This window comes from Martes martes, assembly GCF_963455335.1.
Source record: "Martes martes genome assembly, chromosome: 18".
Taxonomy (NCBI): Eukaryota; Metazoa; Chordata; class Mammalia; order Carnivora; family Mustelidae; genus Martes; species Martes martes.
This window is the reverse complement of record NC_137906.1, coordinates 34,170,490-34,192,713: the sequence shown is the minus strand read 5'-3', so window position 1 is coordinate 34,192,713 and position 22,224 is coordinate 34,170,490. Positions and strand designations below refer to the sequence as shown.

At 51.4% G+C, this 22,224-nt stretch overlaps 1 protein-coding gene across 4 annotated transcripts; it reads left to right on the top strand.

The window, feature by feature from the left end:
* Window positions 1-58: 58 nt before the first annotated feature.
* PMM2 (phosphomannomutase 2) lies at window positions 59-21,171 on the top strand. 4 transcript variants are annotated; one of them, XM_080830062.1, is made up of 8 exons: window positions 59-203; window positions 5,379-5,490; window positions 7,420-7,496; window positions 8,186-8,277; window positions 10,102-10,201; window positions 10,330-10,405; window positions 11,554-11,669; window positions 19,720-21,171. In XM_080830062.1, the coding sequence occupies exons 1-8, from the start codon at window positions 138-140 to the stop codon at window positions 19,819-19,821; spliced, it is 741 nt and encodes a 246-aa protein (XP_080686188.1). In that variant the 5' UTR covers window positions 59-137; the 3' UTR covers window positions 19,822-21,171. The 4 variants fall into 4 exon arrangements, with proteins under 4 accessions (XP_080686188.1, XP_080686189.1, XP_080686190.1 ...); XM_080830063.1 differs by lacking the exon at window positions 19,720-21,171 and adding an exon at window positions 14,614-15,165; XM_080830064.1 differs by lacking the exon at window positions 19,720-21,171 and adding an exon at window positions 12,875-14,138.
* The last annotated feature ends 1,053 nt before the right edge of the window (window positions 21,172-22,224 follow it).

Genomic DNA, 22,224 nt, shown 5'->3' with positions numbered 1-22,224 from the left:
AGGGAATGCTCCTTCCCCCAGCGTGCCCTGCGGTACGGGGGCTGGGGCGGTGGGGGGGGGGGGGGCGAACCCGGAAGTTCTGGGTCGAGTTCCTGGTTGCCAACGAGTCCCATCCCGAGTGGTTGGAAACCGGCGACATGGCGGCGTCCGGCCCAGCGCTGTGCCTCTTCGACGTGGACGGGACCCTGACGGCCCCGCGACAGGTAGGCGGCGCCCGGCGGGGTGGCAGCGGCGGGTGCAGACCCTCAGGGTGCTCGGAGAGATGGGACGGGGCCGAAAAACACCGAAAAGCGAAAAACTTTTCTGGGGTTGGAAAACGCGGTTCGGGACTTTCACCGCCTGCGCTGGATTTGAAGCCCAGCTCAGCCCCCTTGCCAGCTATGAGCGCGCCTCCGTCCTGTCACCTGCGAGCTGTACCTTGTGCCCTAATATGAAAAACATAAGTGTGCAGGTCAAACAGACCTAATAGAGTCTCCGGTGTACCCTCTCGACAGCTGTCTGACCTTGAGCAAGTCACTTAACCTCAGTCTCAGCCTCCACGGCTGTCAGTGGGGACCTTCCCCTTTCCATATGGTGTTTGTGAAGGTCGAACGAAATCGAATAAATTCTAAAAATATTCTGGGTACGGTGGGCCGTGTTCGGCAGTAGTCAATAAATATTAGCCGCTGCCAACCACCCCCTTTTCTCCACACGGGAGTGAGCAAGGAGACCTAGATTTTTTCAGACTGCCTGCTGCGAGCCCCCTTGAACTCTTGGAAGCTTGCTTCCCACTTATAGATGTTGCTGCTGCAGGCTTGAATGTAGCTTTCGGTTAAGATCAGGATTTGTGATGAAGCTGACGCGGACCTCCCCTTTGCCGGGACTGGTCACTGAACAACAGCCATTCAAACTTGAAACGGGACCCAACTAACCTTACTAACTTCACTTTTTATCCCCCCCTGCCTTCTTAATTTTGGCCGGAGGGTGGCAGTGGTGTGCTCCAGACGGACACATTACACGCGTGTGACATCATTTTGCCTTTCTGAGCCACAGATTCGGTGCATCTAGTGATGAAACTCAATGGCAAGTTCTTCAGAGGCCCTTTGTGACCCAGGTGCGGTGACCAAAACACACTTCTGGACTGTTAGAGAAGCTCATGGCTGTCTGGAGCCAAAGTCAGCAACTCTGTTTGTAAAGGCCCAGATAGCAAAAATTTTTGTCTCTGCCAACCACATGGTCTGTAGTAACTACTCAGCTGTAATGCAGAAGCAGCCATAGACCTTATGTAGACACAGCATGGCTGTGTTCTAATAAAGCTTTATTTTATTTATTTGTTACAAAACAACCAGCTGCTCAGTTTGGCCCATGGGCTGTGATGGTCTAGGGTTCACATTCCATACCTTTTTGCATGATATCACTGGACCTTCTCAACCTTTTCCCCTCTTTCCTACCACGTAGGATAATTTCTTTTACCCTTTTTTTTTTTAAGGTTGTATTTATTTATTTGACAGACAGAGATCACAAGCAGGCAGAGAGAGTGAAGCAGGCTCCCTGCTGAGCAGAGAGCCAGATGCAGGGCTCTATCCCAGGACCCCGAGACCCTGACCTGAACCGAAGGCAGAGGCTTAACCCATTGAGCCACCCAGGGGCCCCTCTTTTACCCTTTTAAACATAAGGAAACCGAGACTCAGTGAAACCATGACCTCTGTTTCTCACAGCAAATCTGGTACAAGTGTCTGGGCTGCAGGTGTTGTCATTTGCTAAGTTTGCCATTTTCTGCCACCGCTCCAAGATGGAAGCTGTTCTGGCTGCTGGTTATGCCATTCCGGAAGGTGCTTCTGCCTTCCAGAAGGAATCAGGATAGATGACCATGAAGTATGAAATAGCAAAGAAACCCACAATGTATTCCTGTAACACATTTGAAATATGATATTCTTTGCAGCAAACTAATAATTTTAACACTAAAAAAAAAAAAAGGTCTAACAAAATTGTTTCTGGGTGCCAGGTGTTCCGGGTAAAAAATAAAAATATTTTAGCAAGAGATCTATTCATTATAGAATAATATAATACCTTCCCTCCCTCAAAACATGCATTCCCAAACAGTGATAAGCATATTACAGTCCAGAAGCAGAAGAATGGGTTATCTTGCAGCTGCTGACACACGATATGATATAAGCAGATAAAATCTAATTAGAATGGAGTCCAGAACTCCGCACATATCACTATTTTAGTAGAATTTTCTTGTGCTGAGTACTTTCCTAAAAAAGGTTATTCCATCTAAAAACAGTTGAGACTTCGAACAAAAGAAGGGGGCCCTAAACCTGACTGAATTGTTTTCCGGCTTTATGCTGACTCTGTCACTAGAGCATATGACTCTTGATCTCAGAGCATAAATTCTAGCTGCACGTTAGGTGCACATTACTTTTAAACCTTAAAAGAATAAAATCGAGGGGCACCTGGGTGACTCAGTGGGTTAAAGCCTCTGCCTTCGGCTCAGGTCATGGTCTCCGCGTCGGGCTCTCTGCTCGGCCGGGAACCTGCTTCCCTTCCGCTCTCTCTGCCTGTCTCTCTGCCTACCTGTGATCTCTGTCTGTCAAGTAGATAAATAAAATATTTAATAAATAAATAAAATCGAAATTCAAAAGAAATTCAAACGTACAGAATTACTGCAAAACTGGTATACTGAATCGCCGTATCCCCACCACTTAAAATCAGCGATGATTGACATTAACTTTTCTACACTTTTATTCTTTGATGTGCCACTTCCGAAGCCACAGTCATCATGGTAATTCACCCCTAAATATTTGAGCCTGGATCTCTTGAGGACATCTGTGGTGACCATAGTGCCATCATCATCATCACCTACAAAACGTGTCACCAGTTCCCTCCTATTATTTAATGCCCTGGTTCAGCAGTCAGCAGACATTTTTCTGTAAAAGGCCAGATAGTAAAGAGTTGAGACTCCGCCAGCCATGTGGTCTCTGTCACAACTACTCGGCTGTGTCATTGCGGCCACGGACAGCACGCAAGTGAATGGATATGGCTGCGTTGCAATCGTACCTCACGGAACCCGATGGCAAGTTAATGCTGGCCCATGCACCCTATTCTGCTGACTCTTACTTGCTCCGTCAGTTTTCCTCTATTGTCCCAAAAGAAGTCTTTTGTAGTTGGTTTTTTCAGAAGGTGAATTTTTATCCTGCTTTGACCTCAATTTCAAGCTTTTGGATCTTTCTCTGTTTTATTTTTACCCAGGATAACTTACAAAGAATTCCTTGTGATTAGCAACACAGAGTTATTTGGGAACATCACAACAACTTTGGTCTGTGATTATTTTGCTCCAACAACCTCTCCAACCGTGGGTAGTTTAGATGCTCTGTTATGCTCACAAGCAGCTGGATCTTACTTCCTGTCAAAAAAATATTTGCTGCCCCTCAGAAGTGAGAAGGTGCCTTCTAACACACACACACACACACACATTGCAGACACGCCTGATGGCCACAGTACCACAGAGCTCATCAGTGTGCACTGGGGTTAAGATAAAAGAAATTACAGCTTTGGGTTCTGCTTGAAGACAGAAGTATTGCATTTTTAATATTTTGCAATCCAGGGACTCTTCCCCACTTCCTGCCATCCTGACGTCACGTGGAAGTAAGCCACTTGGAGGGCTCCAGGACCCATTTTCATAGTCATTGATTTGTAGAGGCTGCCACTGCACTTCTAAATTTTGTCTGCTAAGTTGAGATTCCACAGAAAGTGTAGAAAAGTTTGTGTTCTGTTATAAGCCCTTCTGTACGATTTTATTAATCCTGTGTGTATATTACTGTAATTTTTTTTTTTTTTTTTAAGAAAAAAGAGAAGATTTGCGTGCCTGGCTGGCTCAGTGGGTTAAGCCTCTGCCTTCGGCTCAAGTTATGGTCTCGGGGTCCTGGGATAGAGCCCTGTGTCGGGCTCTCTGCTCAGCAGGGAGCCTGCTTCCCCCTCTGTCTGCCAGCTTGTGATCTCTCTCTGTCAAATAAATAAAATCTTTAAAAGAAAAGAAAAAGAGAAGATTAAACTCTAGATATTTATGCGTTGAAGTTGGTTTTTTTGTTTTTGTTTTTAATTTCTGCTCACTTCATTTCTAAAGATACCCAGTGTGAGGACCTCCAGGCTGGCTCAGTCAGTGGAACGTGCTGCTCTTAATCCCGGGGTCATGAGTTCAAACCCCACATTGAGGGTAGAGTTTAGTTAAAGAATAGCAATAAGTTAGGGGTCCCTGGGCGGCCCAGTTGGTTAAGTGTCCTACTCTTGATTTGAGCTCAGGCCATGATTTCAGGGTTAATGCATGAATGTTAATGCATCTGGCCATTACTTTGGATGTATCACCTGTTGTCGTAACTGGCTGCTGGTCTTCATCCACACAACACCAGGACTTAGACAAATGGGACTGATGTCATCTTGAGCTCTTCATTTATTTTGACCCTGATTTATTTGGAGCAGAGGCATTGTTTTTAAGAGAAAAACATGTCATGTAGGTTGTCTAAAAATAAAATGCATTTAAACTCAAAAAAAAAAAAAAAAAAAAGCCGGCATGGAGCCTGCTTAAGATTCTCTCTCTCAAAAATAAAAATAAAAAAATAGATACCCCATGTGAATATATAATTCAGATTACTAAAAGTAACAAAATAACTTTTAAAAAATGAATTGTGATTTGTCTTAGTACAGGAATATTTTTTTCATGTTCATAATTTCTATTGAATTAGTCCACAGTTTGGACTTCAACTAGCAAAAAATTACACCACTGAGACCTCTGTTGATACCTAAGAGCTTTTCTTTTAGGAGAGACTGAAAAAATCTTGTGCTCTTGCTGTTGTACTTATTTATTTATTTTTGGTTTTGTATAATTATAACAAATCAATTCTGAATGTCCTCTGTAATCTTACCATGTTTTGTTCTAAAATAGCAACTTAAACCCGTAAGTGGAATACAATGTAGCATTTGAAAGGAATGTTCTCCATCTTTGTGTATCGGTATGGAACGGCCATTGCAACTCACTGCTGAAAACACAAGTCACTGCACAAGACCTAGAATGAGTCCACTTGTGTGTCAGAAAATAAGATCTATTTATTTTTGCACATGTAGGCAAGTATGTGAACGCAGAGCGGAAGAGCCAGAACAGCACACAGCAGCTGTTAATATATTGCTTGTGTGTTTTAAGCTGGGTAAAAATAAGTAAAATTTAACACATTTTTTCTGGTAAAAAGTTGATTTCCCCAAATCGCAACTAAAATATTTGGACTCACTACAGACCTAGAGCCTGAACTGGCATATATGGAAGTCAGGATTGTATCACTCTTTGAGTTTCAGTCTCCTGGTTACTTTATGGCTCATGACTTTTTATCTTCCTTTTTGAAACGTAGAAAATTACCAAAGAAATGGATGGCTTTCTACAAAACTTGAGGCAGAAGATCAAAATTGGTGTGGTAGGCGGGTCAGACTTCGAGAAAGTACAGGAGCAGCTGGGAAAGGATGGTAAGTTACGTTCGGTTGATGGCAGCTTCCTATGAGGACATTCGAACCTGTGGCCATTAAGTGTTTTAGGCAGCCTCGAGCCTTCCTCCCCGTGTGGCAGGCTTCCTGCTGCCTTGTTTGGACAGACATTCTCTCTGCTTTCGCTTTCCTGTGTTCTTAATGTTATAAATAAATTTCTGGAATTGGTGGTGGACCACTCGGTTCCCAGATACATGGGTGGGGTCAACCAGAAGTTTGAGTGTGTGTGTCACTGCCTGGAATGCTTTGCCTTGTCCCTGTCCACCCTCTGAGCTCAGCTCAGTCCCCATCTCCTGACTGTCCTTCTTACCCAGGTGTTCAGATGCCTTCCAGGTCTGGGGGCCTCCTCTCCGTTTTTCTAACACAGTGTTTCCCAGAGTTCCCTAATCATGGGACGCCCAGGCTCTTAACCCTACCTGGTGAACCAGAACCTCCAGCACAGGCCCCGGGAAGCCAGGGGTTCTTACTGGCCCCTTCACTGGAGATCCTGAGGTCTCTGGGGCCTGGGAATCGTATTTTAGCAGGGCCCACCCCCACCCCCGCCCCGCCTCAGGAGATTGTCATGCATAGCCTTGCCAGCAGGACACACTCTGCATGTTGCAAACTATCTGGTTGTCCATCTGTTTTTCTGGAAGACTCTGACTCTACATTACTCATCTTGTAGCCCCAGGGCCCCTAGGGTGCCTGACCTCTAAGAACTAGATGGTGGAGAGATGGTTGAGATGATCGTTCTTTGGGACACTGTTGACATTTTGGGCCGGATCATTCTCCATTGTGGGTGGCTGTCCTGTGCACACTGTAGGATGTTGAACTGCACCCCTGTGGCCTCCACCCACGGGATGCCAGGAGCACCTCCGTGCCCAGTGTGGCAACCAAAAATGTCTCCAGACATTGCCAAATACCCTGTGGGGGGCAGTGTCACCCCCAATGGAGAACCAGTGTTTTGGCTGTAGTATCTTACAGTCCAAATCGGTGTAGGCTGTCTTTATTGGATTAGTGTATTGGATGAGCATAATCTATGCATTCTCTCTAAAGCTCTCTGTTCTGCTTACCCTTCCATTTTTCTCATAGATGCTCTACTTAGAAACACTAGACACAACATAATGGGGCACATTAAGCCCCGGAAATCCTGTTACCCGGCCCTGATGGCCCTTTCTGCCTCTGGCCATATTTTTAACCACAGGCTCAGAGAGGCTTTATGTCAGGGTAGGGCATTGTCTGTAGATTTCAAAGAGTGAGTCAAAACAACAGACTCAGAACCTTCACAAGCTAGAAGAAAGTTGAAGACCAGCTGTATCAGAATCACCTGGGGAACCTGTGGAAATACAGATGTGAGGGCCCCACCCAACACAGGGCACCTGGGAGTCTGCATTTTAACGAGCAACTAAAGTTCAGAAACCCATTTAGTATTATATGAGTGGTCTCCAAATCTGGCTGCTATAATATAAGAATCACCTAAAGACCTGTTAAAAATATATATTTTATTTATTTATTTATTTTTAAATTCTGATCTTTAGCCTGGTCCTGCATGTTCTGATTCAGAAGGCCTGAGAGCAGAGCCTGGGAATCTGCACATTTTCATCACGGCCCTGGTGATGCGGGTCCACAGGGAGGCTTGGGGGCCTTCCTTGGCTCCCATCTTCCTCTCCAGGTAGAGGGGGCTGAAGGCAGAGACGTGAGAGGGCCCACCACCAGGTCTCCGAACACCAGCCTGGCCACCATCTTGCACATTTGTAATTAGAGTCTTTTTTTTAAGGCGTTTTTTCCCCACCTCCCGACCCTGTTAAGGCAAGATACCCTTTTACAGTCTTTACTGGAGTTTCCCTGTTTTATCGGTGAGACATGTTAATCAAGAAAGAGAAACCAGCTTCAGTTCCTTGCACGCTGACTTTTCTCTTGTTTTGGTTACAGTGGTCGAAAAATACGATTATGTGTTTCCCGAAAACGGCCTGGTTGCATACAAAGATGGGAAACTCTTGTGTAAACAGGTAGGTTCTAGAGTATCCAGACGACTATATACTATTATTAAAATGCTTTCCAAAAAGCTATTTGACACTGGATGCTTCTGAGGAGGTGTGTCCAGGAGGTGAGGAGCCGGGGAAGGAGTGAACCTCTACCCTGGATGCTTTCCCACGTCTTGAGTGTCGAGCCATGTGACTGTCACATATTCCAAATTGTTAACTAAATTTCAGCATTGTTTTTTTAAGGATACTTAATCTGATATTTCTGTCGTGCTAGCAGAAACGAGGGCAGGCTGCCTCACTCCAAGCATTTTTAAGAGTTGCCGTGTAGCTGTTGCTAGTAACAAGATCTTTCCACTCAGACATATGAGAAAGCCTGAGTGGAACAAAGATACTTTCTGTAAGCGTTTGTAGATATTTTAATTGAATAAAAGCAGCAGCTAATAAACTCTCTGGGTCTTCCAGGAAGCATTCAAAAGATAATTTGTACAAAAATCTTGAGTCATGAAGCAGGAAATGCTTTAACTAAAGCCCTTTGTGGTTTGCCTTATGTTTTCACGCAGGGAGAGAAGAAAAAAGGTAGCGGGGGCGTGTCACGCTGGCCACGTCAGCCTAGTCACCCTCGCCAGTAGTGGCTGAAGCCCCGGGTTGGCTGTGAAGTTATTTCAAAAATGCCTCCCCCTGATTCAAGTAACCCCAGTGTTTGTTTTATCTAGAGTATTCAAGGTCACCTGGGCGAGGCCCTAATCCAAGATCTAATCAACTACTGTCTGAGCTACATCGCAAGAATTAAACTCCCGAAGAAAAGGTGGGTTTGGGGGGCGCCTGGGTGGCTCAGTGGGTTAAGCCTCTGCCTTCGGCTCAGGTCATGATCTCAGGGTCCTGGGATCGAGCCCCGCATCGGGCTCTCTGCTCAGCGGAGAGCCTGTTCCCCCCCCCACCCCCGCCTGCCTCTCTGCCTACTTGTGATCGCTATCAAATAAATAAATAAATAAATCTTAAAAAAAAAAAAAAGGTGGGTTTGCTTTTAGCAGAGGCTGTGTTGGCATGGGGAGGAGTCGCATTGTCTGGGTTGGTGCTGACTTTAGTCCCGGGCCCTGTGCTTAGTTAGTAAGACATTATTGGAAACCTTCTAGTGGAAGAATGAATCCATAAACAGCATTTCCACATGATGGGAAGCGGAAACTAAGATGCTTGCCAAGACTGTGGGTCCAGGAGAAGGCCTGTAAGAGCAGTGTGAAAAGCAGCATGAGCCACCTGGGAGCCACCCCGGAAGCCCAGGCCAGACCCCACACACAGCCCTGCTCGCTCAGCCCTCGGTATGACATAAAATCTGCATTAATTGCTGTCATTTGGAAGTTTGACTTCATGTAGTAAAATCCCATTGCCTCTGGCTTCGGTGTTCTCTGAAGATCTGTAATTTCAAATTAGCATGAGATCCCCACCGTGAATTCAGGCAGCAGGAGGCTGCGTTGGCCTTGAAGCAGGCCCTCCGCTCAACACTGGGCCTCTGTCCCCGGTATTTACAGGTGGCTTGTGGCTCAAGATCAGGGCTGTGTGTGGAAGACAGAAAGGACCCAAGGAAGAGGTTCTAGATCCTCACAGGCATCGGCATTTAGAACTAGAAGATACTTCTGAGCACATAGTCACAGAACCCTTAAATTGCACTGTAAGGATGAATAGCTCACAGTTATTTTAGCTTTTAAGAAACTGTTTTGAGATTCAAACTGGAAACACAGTGTGGGGAAATGGTTTTGTTTTATTTTGTTTTGTTTTAATCTTTATTCAGAGTAACTAAAAAAAGTGTTAAGCTGTTCTCAGGTTCTGTGATCGGAGCAACCATTTAGTAGCAGCTAGCCACAGCGGCTGTGTTTCGTCGGTATGACGGAGGCTCGCCAAGCAGCCCTCAGAGCCTTTTCCCATAGCTTTGTGTGGTCAGATCGGTGGGTTCAAGAGGTCACTAACAAAAATGTCAGGCGCCTGAATTTTCAGATTCTTCAGGGAACTTGAGAGATGGTAATCATTTTCATAGTTCTTTTTATTATTATTATTATTATTATTATTATTTTAATTTGACAGAGAAAGAGCACAAGTAGGCAGGCAGGCAAAGGGAGGAGAAGCAGACTCCCCAGTGCAGGGAGCCCAACGTAGGGCTCTATCCCAGGACCCTGGGATCATGACTTAAGCCAAAGGCAGACGCCCAACCAACTGAGCCACCCAGGTGCCCCCTCATAGCTCTTTATTAATGATAAAATTCACTGTCCAACAGAAATAATGTGGGCTACATGGGCAATTTTAAGTTTTCTGTAGCTGCATTAAAAAAATACCCCAAATTAATTTTAATCATGTTTTATTTAATTCATTGTAGTCAAAATATAGTCATTTTAACACATAGTCAACATAGAGCATTTCAGAATGAGGGTGACATTCCCCTTTCATGCTCTATCTTTGAAATCTAATCTCAGTTCAGATTAGCCACCTGTGGCCCGAGGCTGCGCTGTGGCTGAGCCCAGCCCGGTGAAGTGTTGATCATACCAGCCCCTGCCTTCTGGAAATTTGAGCCTGTTTACCCATCTGTAAAGTCGCCCACATAAATAATGTCTCTCCGGGGCTCGTCCCCTTTCCTCTCCAGGGGTACTTTCATTGAGTTCCGAAACGGGATGTTGAACGTGTCCCCAATTGGGAGAAGCTGCAGTCAAGAAGAACGCATTGAGTTTCATGAACTCGATAAAGTGAGTCCCTCCAACACAGCCTGGGTCTATGGAGTGGAGATAAGATGTGCAGCCTGGTGGCCGGCGGCTGAAGGGTGCCTTCTGGACTGACATGCGCTAGACAATCGGTATCTCCTTGTTTTTCTCAGAAAGAAAACATCAGACAGAAGTTCGTAGCAGACCTGCAGAAAGAGTTTGCAGGCAAAGGCGTCACGTTCTCCATAGGTACGGTGCACTCGGGCCGGCTTCCGGCTTCAGTAACCACCTGCCAGGGGGCCGGGGGGGCCAGTGAGCTCTTGGAATGGGGCTGTGCCTGGTGTGAAGGTGAGCGAGAGGAGTGCAGGGGTGAGCGCTCCTGTGTGGTCAGCCCTCATGGAGACTCTCCCTGGCCGTGGGATTTGGTTCTAAAGTCTCACCTGGCAGGATTCCCCACCCCCACCCCTGCCCCGGCACCTTCTTCCTGGCCCAGAGTAGCGCTCAGCCGAACAGATTCTGAAATCTCATCATGCGTGAGCAGCAGGGATCCGTAGCTGCCAGCTGGGTTGGTGCTACAAATCAAGAAACTGAGGCCCTGGAGGAAAAGGGGACTTGTCTGAGCCTACAGAGGTTGTGTCTGCAGTGGCCAACCGGCCCGCGAACGTTTCCTGTGTCCGACAGAGTTCTTCCCGCAGCGCTGGTGTCTTGGCCGGCCTTGGTTTTCAGTAGAATACACTTGTGAGATGCTCAAAGCAAGCGGACTTCTGTCAGCGCTGATGGGTCATTATGTAGAGCCCCCTTGTTTTACCACCTCCCCTAAGCGTACAGGTGTAGGAAGACTCGAATTGCAAAGGGATTATGTCTGCTAGGGCAGGTAGATGTTCAAGTGTTCTTGAACCTCGAGGTGAACGTCTCCCCGACAAAGCTTTCAGAGGGTTTCATCACCCCTGAAAGCTTCCCGCAAATCACTTTCCACCTGCTTTTCCTTTTTCCTGCAAGATGCACCACATGCAGCCAGCTTCTGGGCCTCGCCCCCAAGAGCCAGAATGTGTCAAAGCTCGGGGCGGCCCAGCCGATTGAAGCTGTTACCGGATTTTCCACCAGTGTGCTTCCTTTAGACCTGTGCCTTTGGCGCAGCGCTTGAACACAAGTGCATTCCTCGTTCTGAGCTGCCGATCTGTCTTGCTTTTCACATCACATCTTTTAACATCACATTAATTTCTAGCACCGGTCCCTAAAATAGCATAATAGCATAAATAGCATAAATAGCAAACAAGAGTATTAGAAATCGACCTCAGCCCTCCCGTTGCTGACGAGTAGGCCGCATGTTCGGTTCGGCCCCACGCCCCTCACCTCTTTCCTGCCTTTCGCTTCTGTGTCTTCCCCCCTCTCGGCAGGAGGCCAGATCAGCATTGACGTCTTTCCTGATGGCTGGGACAAGCGGTACTGCCTGAGACATGTAGAAAATGACGGCTATAAGACCATCTATTTCTTCGGGGACAAAACCATGCCTGTAAGTACGGGAGCGTATTTTGGAATTGGACTGTTTGGTTCAGGCTGGGAAAGGGGACACGGACACGTGGTCCTTTTCCCCTCCACCACGCGGTACGCACTGGACCAGCTCACACTGAGCAGGGGCTGCTTTCCCCTGAGAGGGGCGAATCAGCCTCCCTCCCTTTGCGCTCGGACACCAGACATCTCAGTGAGGACGGTCATGGGGCCCTTTCGAGGCTCACTTTGTGGCCTTCCAGAACACCTGCCCAGTGCCGCTGCCCAGTCCTTTGTCCCCTTCCAAGCCCTTGGCCATTTTTAGGTCATGTTTCCACTGTGCTTTCCCCCAGAGACCTTCATTATGAGTTGGGCACAAGGCATCCTAAATGGTAGGAAGACAGGGAATCTCACGGGTCTCAAATTCGAGAGACCGCATCAGGGACTGTGTTAGCGGTGGGCATCGCACACACACGGTCTGGGGAGCTGTCCCTGATGGACAGGTGCTGGACTGAGCCTAAATCGGGGCTGAGAGCAGAGCCGTGTCGAAGGCCAGCACCAGGAGGAGGACTGCAGAGGAGGGATTTCCCCAGAGCCACGGTGGCAGCAGGACGGGGCTCTTCTTGGCACAGGTGGGGCCCTGAGAAGAGGCTCGGCACCAGCCACTCACTGCCCAGGCCCCTTCCTTTAAATTCCTGTCCTCGTCTGGGCCCCTCCGCCCGCTTCCCTTCACATGCCGCCCGGTGATGGGAATTATCTTGGTATCAGAGGTCCTGGTTCGGGCTTTGTGGCCATCCTGCACCCAGCAGGTATGCCCTGGACATTCAGAGTTTGCTTACTGTCCGGTCTGTGATCCACTGCAGAGTACTTGCCGTTCTGTTAAGGTTTTTCTGGGGTGGACCTACCTGCCTATCAGCAAGGTCCCCACGTAAGGTCTTCTAGCATTAGAGAGACTTCTGATCAATATAGGCTCGTGTCCATCTTTCTAAAGGATAAAACCAGGACTCGGGGTGCCTGGGTGGCTCAGTTGTTAAATATCTGACTCCTGATTTCAGCTTGGTGTGATCTTGGGGTCCTGGGATCAAGCCCTGCGGCGGGCTCCCCACTCAGTAGGCAGTCTACTTGTCTCCCTCCCTCTGCACTTCCACGTGTTCATGTTCTTTCTTTCTCTCTTTCTTTCTCGTATATTAATAAATCTTTAAAAAAAAAAAAATAAAAAACAACGGAAAGGGTAAGTGACTTGCCCAGGGTCACAGCCCGGGACAGAACTGGTGGCACCAGAACAGACTACCTTGTCTCTAAGCACGCAGGCTTTCCAGTCCAGCAGGCCATCCCTCCGTCGCGATGGGGAACGTTCTCTTCTAGTTCCCAGACAGCATGGTGCTGCTTTCCTGGAGGCGTGTCCTTTAGCCTCGTTCTTAATGACAGAGAAGTGGTTTGCAACCGCGTCCATTTGGTGAAATTCTTTGGCTGCAGAAATGCTTTTGCATCGGACTTTGATGTCTTTGGAGAAAGCGAGCTGGCCGGGCGCCTCCGCAGCCCTTCCGGCCCCGTGCCCGCTCTGCCAGGCCGGGAAGAGAGCTGCTGAGACAGGCAAAGCCAGGTTTTTCTCCGTGATGACGCTCTTGCTGTGTGCAAAGAGCCACCAGAAGCCTCACTGGGGACTTTGCAGAATGAAATGTGGTTCTTGAGATTAGCAGAGAATGCCAGCTTTTGGGAATTCTCCATCTGGAAATTTGAGCATTTTCTGTGCTGTTTAGCTACAGGACTGCACCTGGATTCTGTTTGTTTGGTTTTTAGTTTTACCTACTTTTTAAAGGCGGATACTTCTTACGGAAGGTTTTTTTCTGATTCTTAACATACATTCACTGTAGAGCACTGGAGAAAGTTCAAGGGAGAAAGTGTCACGTGTGGTCACAGCTGATGCTCCTCCCCGTCTTTTCTGTGTGGGCATCCACTACCCCCAAAGTGGACCCTGCATACTCATTGTTGGATTTTCTGCTTTGTTCTCATACCTATTTTATTTACCCATGTTAGTGAATACTCTTTGAAAACGAGGTTTTCAGGGGCTGTATGACCCGTTTTCCCAGCAGAGGCCCTGGGACTATGGTTGTTGACACCATGGTGACCGATCTCTGCCCTCTCTGACGCTGCTTTCGGTCGGTGGTTTCCTGGAAATGGGAAGTAACGGTCCAGCCATCTAAACCTTTAACAGGCACAGAGCCATACAAACACTAGCTTTAAACTTCTCGTATTCTGTGATAGATTTTGAAAGCTGTTTTCTTCCTCCGCATCAAGGCAAATGTTTTTGCTGGTTTCCAGGGGAACAGCACTTGAGCTGAGAACTGTCAGTAAAAAGCCATTTCCCAGGGGTGCCTGGGTGGCTTATTCGGTTAAGTATCTGACTCTTGATCTTAACTTGGGTCTTGATCTCAGGGTCATGAGTTCGAGCCCCATGTTGGGCTGCGTAGTGGACGTGGAGCCTACTTAATTTAAAAAAAAAAAAAAAAAAAAACAACTATTTCCCTGCCAAGCACCACAGGCTTAGAGGCCTTTCTGGCAGCCTCTCCAGCCCTAGCAGCCGCCTCCATCTGGCGGGATCTGATGTTACATGGAGCCCTTCCCCCATTCCCTGCTTGGAACACCCCCAGAGAGCAGGGTGAAGAAAGTAGACATTGGCCGTTGCTTTTCTAAATGCTTGGCAGTCCTGGATGGACTGTCAGTCCCTTCCCCCCTCCCCATCCTGCCCATCAGCCTCAACAACCAGGGTCTGTTAAAACCCAGCTCTGCGTATAGCCTCAAGGCTCCAAGCCCAACCTGGAGTGCCTTGGTTTGGTGCAGGGAAAGGGATGGCCAGGGCACAGAGAGGCACCCCACACTGCTTTGCATGGCCTCGGGGCAGGGAGGGGGATGGCGGGGAGACTGCCGCACCTGACTCCGCCCCGCCCCCACCCTTTCCATATTCCCAGGCTAGACAGCTTCTGCTGGCTTCACGCTTCCTGGCTTTCAGGCGGTCCGAACATGAAAACATTCTAACAGTCAGGAACATTGACAGCTGATTGACTTTGACTCAGCAGATCCTTTTGGGTGATTGAGTTCTCTGTCCGCTCCTGTGCGCAGGAAGGGCACACACAGAGTGGCAGGACTGGGGGGCACCGCTGCAGGAGGCGACTGACCGCACACAAGGCAGTCCGTGCACACGGCAGCATGCCCCGTGGCTGTACAAGCCGCTGATGCAGACTGATCTCTGGAATGTTCTATCAGGCGAGCCACGTAAGGTGCAGAACAGTACAAGTGACACGCACCACTTTTGTCTAAAGAGGGGGACGTAATCTCTCTTCATGGTGCTTGTAAGTGCATAAAGGGAATGTGAAGGGACACCCAAGAAGGCTGATGACAGACCTCCTGAGGGCTGGGGACAAGGATGGGAGAGACACTTGGCACTCTGTCCTTTCTTTAAATTTTGAACTCCACGAATGTGCTCTCTGTTGAAAAATAAAGCTTTAAATTATCAAACTGAGAAAAGGAAGAAAACTAAAATTTTTGGTTTCTAAAGCAGTTCAGTGTCAGACCCTGAGCTGGACCCTTGGACGTTCTGTCCTCTGGTCCTTGGGCAGCCTGGCGGGGTGTGCGGGATGGGCGGCAAGGGGCTCCACGCAGGGCCGGGCGCGGTGCAGGTCAGTGACCGGCCGGCATCCAGAAGCCTCTCGTCACTCCCACATCGCCTCCAAAATGCTGTCAGATCATGCAACAGTTGGTTTTCTGCAAACGTTAGAAAGCAAAATCTGTCTTTAAAATAAGCTTCAAGGAAGTCCTTATCGGCCTGGTGGGAAGAGGCAGCTTTGAAACCCAGAAGACCTACAGTCTGGCCGCCGCTGCCCGCAGGGTGACCACACATCTCTGTCTGTGTCGTGAGCCGTGGTACCTGTCAGCCCCATGGGGACGCAGTTCTTCTGAAGCGGTGGGAGGAAAGGGAGGTCGTAGAGGGAGGGTGGCCAGCCCACGGCCGGCTCAGGAAAGGCAGCAGGACTTGCTTCTCCCAGCAGGGGAACCAGCCAGCTATGAAGTCTGCAGCTTTTAATGAAGTTAAGAAAAGCTCATCCAGTATGAGATTCCTCTGAGACTGGGGGCCTGTAGGGTGGGCGGTGCGTGTTAACGGCGAGCCTTGAGTTCCTGCCCAGGCTGCGGACGGAGTTCGCCCTTGGCCCTGCCCTGGGCGACCTGGCCATTGCCTGGCCTCTCCCGCGCTCACTCTCAGGATGCCTGAGGGCTGATGGGAGCACTGAATGTGTCCTCTGTGCAGACCTGTCCTACTGTTCGTGCGTGTCAGTGTGAAATCTGAGACCCAAGTCTTGGGGGCTAGTGGCAGGCTTAGGTTAGCATGGAGAGAGGGGTATTCCTTGCTCCCAGAGGGGCCTCAGGAAAATTGCTGCTCCCTGAGATTTGACTGGAGGAAGTTGGACCGGGTTAGACATTCCCCACCCAGCTGAGGGGGTGCTACCAGTTCCCCTGTGGGAGGATGGAAAGCAGGACACTGGACCGGGGGGGACACCATGAGTGCGGGTGTTTGTTGGGGTCCCTGCTGACCCGCCTTCCTTCTGGACACCAGAAGCAGCCAATGCTGTAGCTCTTCTCTTCACGGGGACCCTGGCTCCAGACCCCTAGAGTGTGGCCAGCCCGCGGGGAGTGCCCTGGTACGGTCACTGATGGCTACGAATCAGCATCTCCTGGATGCACATCCATGCCCGGCCCCATCACCCAGTGCTCAGCCCTGTTTTGGGGACGAGGGGGTACGCCAGACTCTTGAGCAGACCCGGAGGGTCACCCCGGGAGCGTCAGCAGGACAGCAAGCCAGCTTGCTTTCCACCACACGGTTAGTCCCCAGACTGTAAGCCACTGGGTCCCGTCCTGGAAGTACACGGAATCACCTGATTGTTTTCAAAACATCATGACCCCGGGGCCAGACTGGTTTTTTTATTTTTTTTTAAGCGTAACAGTTGATTTCTTTCTAGGAAAAATCAGTATAGTTATCTAAGGGCATACATTTTTATCAAATATTTTCCTCACCAGTAACGATCACATGTTGAGAAAGCAGCTGCATACCAGCCCCGCAGCACGTACTCAGATCCGTCTCGCTTCCCACGCGGCGGCCTACAGGCCAGGGGTACCGGCCCTAGAAGTGTTGGTACCGCTCCCGCCGTGACTGTCACCACAGCCCAGGGAGCACCGCCCCCCCTCCCTGGGGCTTTGAAACGGAGCCCTGTCCCTTTGGCCTTTGTACCCTGACACCTAGAAATTTGATCAGTCCTGTTACACTGCCCGGAGATGAACAGCCACGTGTGGCAGGGGGCCACGTGCGTCAGGGGTGGACTTCCAGAGGGAGGGGGTCTGCCTGAGCCCCAGATGGGTGTTCGCAACAGAGACCGCCTCGAAATCCAGCGGCCCGGCTCTGCTTCCTGCCCAGCAAGGCCCACGGGCCAGGGACATGTGATTTGTGTTCCCTTCCTCAGCTCTCCATCAGGATCCTCGGGGTTCACCTGACACCCCCCCCAATCAGCTCAGCAACAGCGTGTGCAGAAACATGGCCGGGTAGCGGGGAGACCGGACCCCACTCAGCCCTGCCTCTGCTTTTCTGTGGCACCCTCAGACCTTTGCTTCAAATATTTAAATATTAATGGGCTGTTTGCACTGAGCTGGAGGCCTCTCCTCCCTCTGGCATCCGTCCCCAGCCCCCGTTGGATCCCTTCCGGCTTGGTTCCCTTTGTCATCTCTCAGAAAAGGGTCTTCCCCACCCGGACCCTAGTGACCTGTGCAAATCTGGTGTTTGGAATTTGCGGTTCTCGGAAGCCTGATTCTAGAGGCGGGCACTCACACTAGCTCGCCTTGGCTTCTGCTTCTCCCGACCTCCCTCTGACTCCGGTGTGCGAGCTCTGGGAGCCCCAGGGAGCCCCAGAAGAGCCCAGGTGCCCTGGCAGGAGAGGAAGTTAAAGTCTGCCGTGCGTGGTGCTGGTGGTGCCGAGACCGAGCCCGGAGAACCATCCCGTGTGGACCAGGTCTCCCGGGAGGGACAGGCGGGGCAGCCGCTTCGGAGTCGTTCCAGGGGCTGGGCGTCTGCACCCCGCCCCCCAACCCTGCTGGCTGTGCAGCCTCCTCGTTGCTGTGCTTCTGCTCCTCGTCCTCGTCCCCCACCTGTCCGTCCTCTAGAAGGTGAAGCTGATCGTGTCCCCTGGTTGCCCTTTCCGGGTGGCTTGACATAAAATCCCAAGTCCTTACCTCCCTGGCCTGGTGGGCCGCTGAGCTGACTTCCGGGACGTGGCTTGTCCCCTCACTTCCTCTGCTCGCTGGCGCCTCCCTTGTCAGTCTAGGTTCTCTTCCCCTCTGTTCTCTGCCCTATGGAGTTGTTCCCCTCCATCCCCTGTCCTCTTCCTGCCTCCGCTCTGAAGGCAGGTAGTAGGTGCTCCCTGGGCTGGTTGGGCTCATGTGTCAATCCAGACTCCTCCCTCCTGAGTGAATGAGTGACAGAGACTGAATGTGTCCCCGATAGATGGTTGGGTTTTCTGGATAGTGCACGAATCTGTTTCTACGACGTTAAGTTCTCTGTGGCAGTTTTTACCTCCCGTGCTATTCGTAGGAGGAATCCGACTTTAATTCTAAGCATTCCATGAACTGGTTTCACATTGACTTGCTGAGGTAGTCCCTGGTGGGCGTGACGCCTAGAGCTGACCCAGAGCCACTTGATGGCACAGAAATCTGTGAGGCAAGGGCAGGACCCCCGCAGCTCCCCCAGTCAGCGCTGGGAAGGGACTTTCCCTGACTGTGGCTCCAAGTTCATGGCCCCTGACCTGACTCCTCCCCCTGGTGCATTTTGGGCCCTGGCAGCAGCCCCTCCTAAACTTGGGGGAGAGGTTATACTCAGAAAAATGAGAGCAGTTGGAGTTACTGCGTCCACAAGTCCTTTAAAGGGACATCAGTTTTTTCCTATAGAATCTTTAGGAGAAAAATCCATTTTTACTCTGCAGTTACTTTCATCGTATTATAAACTAATTGATTTTTCCAAGGTTTTGAGTTAGACCGTCCAGGCTTATGAGGAGAATCTAGGAAATTGCATGAGAAGCAAAGCAGGGGCTTTCCTGGAGCTCAGGGTGTGGGAACGGCGGCAGGCCTGCTTCATTCACCCCAGACCGGGGGCGGGGTGGGGATGCCGCACACACTGGAGGGCCCACCCCCAACGGGCCCCCCGTGGCGTGCCAGGGCCCCCCGGATACAAGGTCTGGCAGAAGCAGACTTGCGCTCCACTCTTGGAAGTGGCCCAGGGGAAGGGATGTGTGCACACGCCTGGAGCCGCACAAGCTGAGGGGCAGGTGCTGACCTGCGGCTGGGGGGGCGGCATTACCCCCCCTTCCAGCAGCTGGCTCACCCATCGGCCGCGGTCCAGGCAGGGTCTACACCCGGGCCGCCTGGCTCACTCACAAGGCAAACACAGGAACTATTTAAATGTAAACAAATTAGAATCAAATAAACTCCGTTCCTCTGTTGCCTGGCCACGTGCCACCAAGTACTCAATAGTCACCAGTGGCTGCTGTTGGCTCAGAGGCCCGCGTGTCCGTGTCACAGCCAGGCGCCACAGTAGGCTGTCAGGCAGACGCTCTGGGGCAGACCCCCTGGGCCCCTTTCCCCGTCCCTGGGGCCTGCCTCTGTGCCGCCAGCCATCTCCTCCGCCTGCCTCCCCTGCGCTGGCTCTGCTGCTGCCTGTGACAACAGCCTGGGCAAGGTTCAGACACAGTGGCAGGGACTGCTGTCACCTGCCGCACTTGCTGTATAGAAAAAGCAGCCTCGGATCTTCACAAGAGCATCGTGATTGCTTTCAGAGGCGTAATTACACGTTCCAAGCTAAATTGCAGTTCAAGGGAAAGTGAGAAAGCCCTTCTCGGTACTGCCTGGCTCGGGTTGCTCTTCTCCCGGAGGCCCAGGTAACCGACCCGGCCTGCCTGCTGGTAAAAGGGCGAGTTCCTCAGTTTCCTGCCACCCGCGCCCAGGAGAAGCGAGGCACCCACATCTCCCCCGTGTCTTCACAGGGCGGGAATGACCACGAGATCTTCACCGACCCAAGGACCGTGGGCCACACGGTGACGGCCCCCGAGGACACCCGCAGGATCTGTGAAGAGCTGTTCCCCTAACAGCCCCTTCCCTGAGGGAGGGCAGGGCGTCCCGCTGACAGGCTGGAAGGGTCACCATGGCCACACTCAGGATCCCTCCCTCCCTCACATGCCCGCAAACCCCAGCCTGTGCCAGGCTCCTCACATGTCCTGGGGCCTTGACGACTTGGCCTCCAACCCCAGGACCAGGAGCAGCCAGACTTGTCAAGAAGGGCCCAAAGGAATGCCTCAACCCAATTTTATTCCCTACTACCGAGTCTCAGACCCTCCACATGTGCAATCATGGTACACACGGTTTTGGGGGAACCTTCCCCATCATTCTAGAATGATACAGAACGAATGTGCCCAGACCCTCCCTCCTCATGGGTCTTGTGAACAATGTAACTGGCAATGTTTGGACCCCCTGTGTCAGCACCCACGGGGGCATCTGGTGATGAGAAAGGACAAGATGTTTACAGCCATCCCTCCCCAGGACAGAAGTCTGGAAGCACCTCCTGAGGGGAAACTCTTGCCCGCTGTCGGCCTGGGAGGACTCTGAAAGCAAAGGCCCTGTGGCCACCAGGCAGGACTGAGTTCAGCAACACATGGACACAGACCGCAGCATGACCCGCAGACAGGTGGCCACCCCGTGACCACTGACCCCAACAAGTTTGCCCCTCAGCTGGCCTGCAGTTCTGGGGGCGAGCTCCGAATTCACTACACCTAGGACAGACTGCTAGGGCTCCGCCCCTTGGGATGGGAGCAAGTGGGCCGCAGCAGCCCTGCCCCCAGATGCTGGAGCCTCCCTCCCCTCCACTTTCTCAGGGATCACGTGAGAGGCTGGATCGTTAACAGAAGAGGAGCTGCACGGGTGCCCTGCAGATCTTTATGTGGACCAGCCTGCCTGCCCCGGCCTCACCCAGACCTGGACCTAAGGGGTGGGAGCCGTCCGACGGCTGGGCCTGTGACCCTCACTCCGTGCTTTGAGTTCAGCGAGGTCCTCGTGCTGCTGGAAGGCAGCCCATGGAAGAGCACTTTCCAAGGAAACGGTTCACAGGTCACTTTTCAGAATCTGGACTTGTCAGGACCCACAGACCCACAGTCCACTCCAGTCCACAGCACGGCCTCTGCTCAGGCCTGGCCAGTCTGAACGGGGCTCTGCACCCCCGCTGCCCCACCCCCACCCCACCAGGTGCTTTCATCTCCACAAGCCTCCCCTGCCCCCCCAGGCTTGTCCTGGCTGGAGGTCCGGGGGGGGCAGGGCCAATGACGTTGCTCAGTGGTTCCCAGGACTCAGTCACGCAGGCGTACCTTTCCTTGCTGGGTTTTGCAAACGATACTGTAACGACCTTTCACAACGCAAAGCGGCAAATTAAAGTTGATTTTATTGTTTCCTGTTTCTCATTCGGAGGCCTTTTTCCTCCTTTGACCGTTACATGAACGGGTGAAGTGGACGATCAGCTGTGCTGTCTTCTCAGATTCTGGAAGGAAAGCCCAGCCCTTGCAGATCTGAAGGCCACTGCTTCCGACACTGGTGCTCCCGGGGTTTCTGCAGCGCCAGAGTGTGGTGCTTCCGGGTTCGCCTTCCTGCCCACGGGGTAAGGATCCGCAAGTTTCCTTACGTTGTTAACAGCAGAGCAAGACAACGGAGTCTTACTCAAATTCGCCCTAACCTTTATCTGAAGACAGCCCTGCCTGGGCTGCCCCGAGCAGGTGCCCCAAGGTGTCAGGCTGGGCCCGCCCCTCCCGGGGGTCCCACTGTGGCTGCCTGCGGACACTCTGGGGCAGACCCCCTGGGCCCCTTTCCCCGGCCCTGCGGCCTGCCTCTGTGCCGCCAGCCATCTCCTCCGCCTGCCTCCCCTGCGCTGGCTCTGCCGCTGACCGGCGGCATGACTCAGGACGGCCTCATCTCGGCCTGTCTGCTCCTCTGTCGGGGGGGGGGGTATGGCCCCTATAGCACACACCAGCTACCTCCAGCCAGGCTGTTACTACCTCCACGAACCCCCGGGAAGCCTGTAAGGCAGGCAGTGCCAGCTCTGCTGTGCAGGTGCGGGTAAGTCACCCCCTCAGCTTTCCAGAGCTGGCAGCTTAGACACCACAAGAATCTCCAACACGGTAGCTAAGTGCAGAGCAGGAGGGCAGCAGAGGTTGGCTCTGGAGTGAGCGGGCCCAGGGAGGGCACAGCCAGGCACTTCTGAGGGAGCAGCCCCGAGGAAGGCCCTCCTGTATTTCACTGAGGCGCCCGCACTCCATCCTGGGGGGGGGGCGGGGGGGGAGCTCAGGATCTGTGGGACACTTGGCGGGACACTTGGCATGGTCTCTCAGCCGGTGGGCAGGGAGCGCCCCATCAGGAAGACTTGGCAGATTTGTCAAGGTGGAGGTGGCCTTGAATCACTTCCTCTCCAAGGGCTGTTTCCTCTTTCCCCACCGCTCCTTGACCTTGGC